General features: G+C 37.2%; 1 protein-coding gene across 1 annotated transcript; it reads right to left on the bottom strand.

Annotated features, from left to right (window-relative positions):
* Positions 1–5,610: 5,610 nt before the first annotated feature.
* On the bottom strand, positions 5,611–8,356 carry LOC104231276 (sterol 14-demethylase). Its single transcript, XM_009784244.2, has 3 exons — positions 8,164–8,356; positions 7,476–7,967; positions 5,611–6,753 (listed from the first exon to the last, which is right to left on the bottom strand). The coding sequence occupies exons 2-3, from the start codon at positions 7,938–7,940 to the stop codon at positions 5,755–5,757; spliced, it is 1,464 nt and encodes a 487-aa protein (XP_009782546.1). The 5' UTR covers positions 7,941–7,967; positions 8,164–8,356; the 3' UTR covers positions 5,611–5,754.
* Between the last annotated feature and the right edge of the window lie 340 nt (positions 8,357–8,696).

Below are 8,696 nucleotides of genomic sequence, written 5' to 3' on the forward strand. Positions count from 1 at the left end.
CGAAGTTTATGAACTTAAGAGATTGATCTTTGATCTACGATTCGTGGTTTTGATGTTATTATGTGTGATTTCAGGCCTCAAGTAGGTCCGTCATATGTTTTGGGACTTCTTGGTATGTTCGGACAGTCCCGAGGGACTCGGGTGAGTTTTGGGTAGGTTTCGAACTATTTCTAAGCCCTTTTTAGCTGTGGGTTTTTGGCTTACAAGGGTGTGTATCGCAATCGCGGACTTTGGGTCGTGTTCATGAAGAGCAAATTGTTGTTTGGGCATTGTGAATCGCGATCGCGAAAGCCATTCTCACGATCGCGTAGAGGAATTTCTGCTGTCACGAGACTAATTTTGTAAGCTTATATTTTGCAATATATAAAGAATTTGGAGATAATCCTAAAATAAAAGTTATAGACCTTTGTGTCTAGTTTTCAGAAACTCAAACCATTTGTTATATGGAGTTCTGTACAAAAAGTTATGGCCATTATACTAGAAGCTATCTGGAAGAGTTGGGCAAGCTTGCTGGAATTTTTTCATCGCGATCGCGGGGATATGGCCGCGGTCTCGAAGGGTAAAAACCATGCTGGAATTATTTTTGAATCTTGATCGAGAGGTTGGAGACCGTGATCGCGAAGAAGGACCACTGATAGTGCATTAATTTTCTCCACCTTTTGAGTTCTTTGAGCACAAGTAAGGCAATTTTGGAGGAGATAATCACCCAAATTATGAGGGTAAGTAATTTTATCTTTGTTTTGATTATATATATTTTATTTTTTTATGGATTATTACACCTAAATCAAGGATCTGAAGAGAAGAAATTGGGAGCTTTTGATTTGAACTTAAGAGAATGAATTTTAGGGTTTTGAACATGAAATTGATGTCGGAATTGGATGAAACTTATATGGTTAGACTCGTATTCAAATGGGTTAATCAGAATTTCTGAGTTTTGTCAGATTTCGAGATGCGAGACTGAGTTGACTTTGAGTAATTGATTAAAGATTCGATCTTTATCTTTTGGGTTTGTTATGGCATTATTTGGTGTTTTTAGTTGCTTTTAGATAGTTTCATGTTTTATGGAGGTTGATTTGCGCGGTATGACATTTTTAGAGTATTGTTTGTCTTGCTCGATATTTGATTTGACTTGGTTGAAGTAAGTAACATGTCTAAACTTGGATTTGAGGGTAGATATCCCTGAGAACTATGATATTCGAGAAGGGTTGCTAGGTAACGGGCGCGGGTGCTAGCATCGAAGGTATGATCGTAGGCCATTATATGCCTTGTTTTAATATCATGCTTCTTCGATTTCATGTTTTCTCCATTTATGTGACTACGTGAGATATTATTCGCGTTAAAAATCATGTCTAGGCCACCTGCTTAATTGTTTGAGATATGATAGTGCTATTTTTGCCATGTTGAGCTATTTTCCCCAGCTGTAGTCATATTTTACATTCATGATTGTTACATCCGCATGTTATATATCTTTTTCTGTGTACTTTTGATATGCTTTCTCACATGTTATTGGTGTCCTTGAATGTGACACAAGCTTGGACTGTATTTGAGGCATATTGCGATATTCTGTGTTATATAATTGTATTACGTTTTAGTGAAATGTTTGCATATTGAGCCTTGAGAGGATTAATGATTGATGTGGGCCATAGAGCCGTATTTATATTGATATGTGGATTGGGTTGCACGACACACCTATTATATTGATATTGAGGTGATGCATTTGCCAGACCCTACATTGGGCTAAGCTGTACTACCTTAAGGCTACGTGGGCATCAGGCTCCACCATTTGGGCTAAGTGATTATGATTAGCGCTTGGGTAGGATCCGCCCCTCCGTTGTCTGACATGCCAGCAGTAGGCGCATGCACAATATTTCATATGCGTGCTTTGATGATGGGCAGTTATGCCAAACACCCATAGAGTACTAAGTGCGATTATTTTGATGGATCCATAGTGATATTGTTGGGGCATTTGAACCAGGCACCTGGAGTGTGCTAGGATTGTGTGTACTCAATAATTTCATTGTGAAACTGAGTTCTTGACATGTAGGCATAGAGATGTACATTCCTCATGCTAGACAGAGACATGATATTTGATTACTTGACATGTATACCTGACATGTAGGCATAGAGATGTACCTTACAGTGACTTGACATTTGATTACTTAACATGTAGGCATAGAGATGCATGTTCCTCATGCTAACTGGTAAATGAAAAGTCTTATCCGATGTAGTGAATTGAAAAAAAACACAGTTCTTTTGATAAACTCATGTTTAATTGATTTCAGTGGTAAGATTTTAGACTTGGACTGTTATACTTGAAACATGTCTACTCTCCCGTATTTGTGAACGAGCCGAGCATTACATCTCCGGAGTTATATATCTTTTTTTCCTTCACTACAATGTTATGAACTATTATTGGCTATTGATGTTGGACATTGACCTTCTTCCGAGCACGTCACTGCTTTCAACCTGAGGTTAGGTTTGTTACTTATTGAGTACATGGGTCGGTTGTATTCATACTATACATCTGCACCTTGTGTGCAGATCTTGGAGCTGATGTTGTTGCGTATGGCGGGAGCTGGCATTGAAGATGCACCTGCGTTCCGGTTATGGCTGCCACTTGTCCTTGGTAACTTTAGATTTGCAAATCTATTTATACATATTTCAAAAAGATGATGTATTTATTTCGTACCAGCCTTTTAAATGCTAAGTCTTAGAATCTCATAACTTGTACTACCAATCTTTGGGAGATTTTATAGAAATTCAGTTATTTTACTCATTTACTTTTATCATTCTCATTTGAGTTTTGTTGATTGTTACTTGGATTACCTAGAGTATTTGAGTTAGGTGCCATCACGACTAGATGGATTTTGGGTCATGACGACTGATCGATGGATTTCGACCCTAATTTTATAGTTTGAAGTTGTTGGTTCAACTAAAATTCCCTATTTTTGCTTGCTTGTAAGTAGGTATCCTCAAGACATGCTCACATATATTTTACTGTAAAACATCCTGTGATGAGGAACATTGACTCTTCGATCATTGTTCCGGAGAGCCAACTCCTAACAAGAACATTGTATTCTTCCCATTTAGTAAACATCGGGAACATCGGGTTTGGATTACTTTCTCCTTTCTCATCTGCTGTGGTCTTGGCTAGGGATTCATCTTTGATGATCTTGTCAATTTTCAAAGTTCTCATAAGTTGAAAGATTTGTGTCCTCCAAACAATATAATGTGATTGTTTTAACTTAATTGGACAAATTATAATGAGTTGGTGAAGCGAAGAGGGCGAGAGAGCTAGGGTAGTGCTAGAGGATGTTGTCATGCTTGTTTTAGAGGAGAAGGAAGAATTTTCATCATCGTTTGATTTTTAATAGAACCCATAATCTAATGCCATGAAGAAAATATATAAAAAGAATTAGCTTCGAATGTTTAACTTCTAGCTTTTATGATTCACATACTGGTTACACGAGATACATATAGATTTTTACATGAAGGATACTTGAGTAATTTAGTCTCTCTCTACTCCTAGGAGTACAATCACATATGAACTCATATACATTATATTAGAGAGAGAAACACGGCTTAGAGCTACTGTTCTTCTTCATGTGGTATAGTCTAACATAGTTCAATCTTCAACAAGTTGAACTCCAACATATTAGAACGGAGAATGAGGAGATTTCCTGCTTTTTCATCATTTCAACAACCAATTCAATGTGAAATTCTGATCGAATATTGAGCCAACATTCTCGACAACTTTCAAGAAATATCATGCAATTGTTAGACCAAAGACTTCTTTAATGCCAAATGTAAGGTAAAATACATATTTTATCCACAAACTTGTACCGAAATCTCTGTTACACACTTTTTTTTACGAAAAACTTTTTTTATATTCAATCTTTCAAAAATATATCTAAAACACAAATAATTAGTAGTTGACTACTTTTTTCTCACCAAGTGAAGTCACACACCAATAATAACGTGACATGTTATTTACTTAAAAACTTGAATTTATAATTATATCCATCTTCTTCATCTTTCCCCAAGTTGTACCACCATGCCGCACCCTCCCCCCCCCCCCAAAAAAAAAAAAGTGAGTAATTTTGTATTAGCAACCATGAACCTTTATTTTTAATTTTCAAACTATTAGGACAACATTGAATTTCTGTCATCATTACCGATTAAATATTTTCCCTAAAATTCCTCGTATATGTATCTTCCGTCTTTCAAATTGACCAACTGATTCTATTGTTTGAGTACCAAAATTGCTTACACCAGCAACAGTAAAAACAGAAATTCTAGCGAAACACATATGAAGAACTCCACGAATTTTCCCTTCAACATTTGGCCACCCAGGCAACGCAACCGTGATATCGTCATTCATCGATTCCTATGTTGAATCTGAAACTCTGATTTTTTTTTTATCCTCCTTTAAATCTTGGCAAAAATATTTGGTAGTACGGTGGTAGAAGAAAGCGATGGTGTAGTAATGGAAAAAGATGGAAAAGAATAGTGGATTTTTTTCCCAAGAAAATGAAGAAAAGGATTTAGAAAAATGAAAAAGTTGGACAAGTGTTGTCAAAATGAGCCGTTAGACACACAATTTTAATTGTTCACTTGCCTCTTATGTGTGGAAAACACGCGAGTGACACGTAATCAAAACTGTGTGTTTTAGACACACTTCTAAAAGGTTAGTGTAAAAGATTACCTGCTAAAAAAAGGTGTGTAACAAAGATTTTGGTGCAAGTTTGAGGGTAAACTATTTACTTTGCCTACTTCCTAATAAAATATGATGACTTTCAATGGTGAAGTGTACAGCGGGAAACCTGCATTCTTGTAAACCATGCACTTCTTGCTGAAAATTCCATGCAGTTGAGAGTTTTGGAAGGCTGTTGTTGCTCAATTTATGCATTACTTTCTAATTATAACTTTAGCTACCTTCTTATAAGATTACACTCCATACTAAACGCATACATATGATGCATCAAAAGGACAACTTAGGAAGATCTTTTCATTGTTTTCACTTTGTAATTAACCTTGTCGTGAGAAAGAAATTGCAAGGCCATGCTTCAAGAGGAGGATCCAGAATTTTAATTTTATGGGTCCAAGATTCGGATTCTAACCATTGAACACATTACCTTATCTAAGTTATGGGCTCGTAATTCAATAATTTCAGTAATTTTAGTGAATTTTACACATACATATCTAGGTCTAGGCTAAAAATTATAGGTTAAAATGAACCGATATCTAGATCCACCCCTGTACGTGGTTTATGATATAACGATCGGCATTCACATCTTTAACTCACACTTTGAACAGAAAAATTAAACCTGCTCTAAAAGAGCAAACTATATTATTGGAAAACCTATGGTTGAGTGCATACGGCGTATTATAGACAATGGTGGTGTAACAGGCAAATCAAACCTTCATTCTGCTAAGTATAACGCAAACTTAACCTCTTCAGAGGGGCAAATCCTGCACAGTTTAATTAACTTGTTGATGGTGAGAATATGATCAAATCCAGATCTTCACGCAAAAGCTGATGGAAGAAAGCACAAGCTAACTATATCACAAGGTCCAGAACCGCATACTCTAATAACATAACAGTAGTCATTGAGAGAAACAGGTTGAAACCTTTTCAAAATAGGAGTAGAAAGAGGATCAACATCAACAAAGAAGTCAACATCAAACAGAATTAAAGCTAACCAACCAACATAAAAGATCTTAAATTGCTACATTCATGCAGATTTTATCTGCTTATTCGTTAGAGAGCTTCCGGCGCTTGTACTTCACCATTACTTTGCCTTTGACACCGACAACCATTGCATTCCAGTCAATTTCAGGGAAAGGCGAGATCAATTCGAACTCAAAATTTCTCAGCAAGTGGCTCCATATTGCTTTTATCTGCAGATAAGCAAATGGTTCCCCAAGACAACCATGCCTGCCTCCACCAAAAGAAATATACGAGAACGCTCCTGCTACCTTGTCTTCATCTCGACCAGGAGTAAACCTATCAGGGTCATAGGTATCTGGGTTCTTGTAGACATGTGGCAGCCTGTTTGCAAAAGCAGGTGATGTCGCAACGATATGACCCTTAGGAATGTCATACTCTTTTCCTTCCCGGGTTTTAACAGTGAAATCACTATGCGAACTACGTAGAAGCATTATCAGTGGAGGATGGAGTCTCAGGGCTTCCTTTATGCATCTGTAGAGGACTTCCATCTCGGAAAGGATGTCATGATCGACCTTATTCCCATGTTTCTTCATCAGATTCTTCTGTTCATCTACGACGGCAGACATGTACTTGTTGTTGCAAAGGAGGTATGCCCCTGTCCAAGTGGAGGTGATAGAACTGGTGTGCTGCCCAGCGAAAAGAGCAGCAATCAGAAGACCAGTGATCTCAGAATCTGTTGTTGCCCGTCCATCTTTGTACTTGGAGTCAATGAAGCATTGTAACATATCAGACTCTGCCTTGCCTGTACGTTTTCGAGAATCTATGATGTTTGCAAAGATCTCCGCGAGCTTCTTGCGTGCATTGTCACGACGGCGATGGGCTGGAATGGGGAGGTACGGAAAGATTACACTGATAGGGAGCATCCCATTGTCCAAGTCATGGAAGAGAGCAGACACATCCTCGAAGAGTTTATTGCGAACCTCTTCTCCCAACAGACATCTACTAGCTGTCAGTATGATAAGATGCTCCAGTTCATACTTCAAGTCCACTTCACCACTATCACCCCATTTTGAGAAGTACTCCTGCATTTGCCATGCGCAAGAACAACAAACCCTTTCAATCAAATTAATTATGCAAAGTCCATATGTATTGGGCAAACAGTACAAAACCATTCTTCCATACTTTTCCTCCACCAATGATTGCATGCATCATTAACTGAGGTTTCCCTGGTGAAATGAAAAAAGGGCTAATTCACACTAAAAGTGTTGCGAATACTTGTTAACAATTATCTCCACGTTATCCCCAACTGAAGGGCAAAAGTTGTGGTCAAGCAAATGAAAGGAACATACTAATTGCATGAGAATATAGATCTTGCAATATGATCTACTGAAAAAGTAGGAAACTTGATCACGATCTTAGTTACAGTAACAAATGCATCATGCATTTCTTACTAGGCCAAGGATCTAGTAGGGGATTCTTGTAAAACCAGTGAGAAGCCAAACTAAAATTAATCATAAGAAAAAACAATAGAAGTTAAAAGGGTGGGAAAGAAATAACGATCCAAGATCATAAAAGAATTTCAGAGATCCAAGGACATTATCCTAAATATAAATTACAGTGAATTACAGTGACACAGGTCAACTCATCTGCAGAAACACAATTAGAGCACATAGATATTGTCCCTCTGTCACTATTTTCAGATGAAATAGGCACGCAAAGTCCAATTTAGCAAAGTATGACTTAAAACTGAATTAAACATATTACTATTGTGTACAATAAATGTGACAGAAATTCTTTTTAGTACCTCAGCTTCCATAACCATCTGATCCACATATCCCTTCAACTTATTTACCCTCAAAGCCTCAGTAAAGAACCTGAATTGTTCTTGCCTAATAGTATAATCAACATCAAAAACCACACCAGGGCCAAAAGTAGGCACATTGAACTGATAAACCTCTTGTTGGCTGAGATCGGTTTCTGGAGCCTTAAAGAAATGGGCCGACACTTCTGGGCCGATGAAGAACGTGATGTTCTTGTTCAGCAGATTCAGAGTGAACACACTACCAAGCTTAGGGTACTCCTCCCTCAGCATAACCACTGGGCCTTTGAGGAATCGAAGCAACCCACCGAGAATTGGCCAGGATTTGATCACTGGAGGCAGCCGCTTCTTAGATCTGGGCATAATTAATGCTGATATGAGTTTGGCTACCACTAGGGTCACTACTAGCAGCAGCCCTACGTTCAAAATCTTGTTATCCCCTAACTCCATTGCTGTGGCTTATTCAATAAATAAAACCTGCAATTTAAAGAAAAAGACGGAGACGGAGACTTTAGTTGGAATTCAAATGATTTGAGATAAAAAAAGAGTGAATCACATTGCAGAATATAAAGATCTGAGATTCCAAAGCTGTCAAAAAACAGAAAAAGTGTGTGTGTCTGTGTGCTTAGAAGAAAATTAAAGAAGAAGAAGAAGAAGAAGAACAAGCAGAGACCTGAATGAAGAATCAAAAGATTAAGAGAGGCTCATAGTCATAATGGAGGCGCACTTCTGTTGAGATCCTTTCACTCCTTTGCCTGCCTCTATCTATAGAGCTGTAGATTCAGTCTACTGACTGACTGCTGACCGTGCACAGCTGTTTTTTTTATTTATTTGTTCTTTTTTTAAAAAGAAATACAGGAGAGTTTGAGTTGGATCTGGATTGTTGGGTATCTTATTTTTCCTCTGTTCTTGTTTTTTCTAATTAAAAGTGGGCGTTTGGACATAAGAATTGTAAAATTCCAAAAAAAAGCATGAAAAAATAATTTTTTTAAATTTTAAAAATTTTCAAAATGCATCTTCAAGTAAAAAATAAAAATTATACGAACAAACGCTAATTTTGAAAAAAAAAATAAATAAAGAAAAAGAAAAAATTTCTTATGTCCAAACGGGCTCTAAGTGCACGGAACTTGGGAGGGTGGTAATAATTAAAAGATTTTTACATTCCTATGTCATATAGTAAACTATATTACCTTTCATGCTTAACTT

The sequence above is a fragment of the Nicotiana sylvestris genome, chromosome 11 (genome assembly GCF_000393655.2).
Source record: "Nicotiana sylvestris chromosome 11, ASM39365v2, whole genome shotgun sequence".
Taxonomy (NCBI): Eukaryota; Viridiplantae; Streptophyta; class Magnoliopsida; order Solanales; family Solanaceae; genus Nicotiana; species Nicotiana sylvestris.

Coding starts and splice junctions, on each gene's coding strand:
- LOC104231276 (XM_009784244.2), bottom strand. CDS start 7,940: ATGGAGTTAGGGGATAACAAGATTTTGAACGTAGGGCTGCTGCTAGTA. Junction 6,754..7,475: donor AGATGGTTATGGAAGCTGAG/GTACTAAAAAGA, acceptor TGGCAAATGCAG/GAGTACTTCTCAAAATGGGG.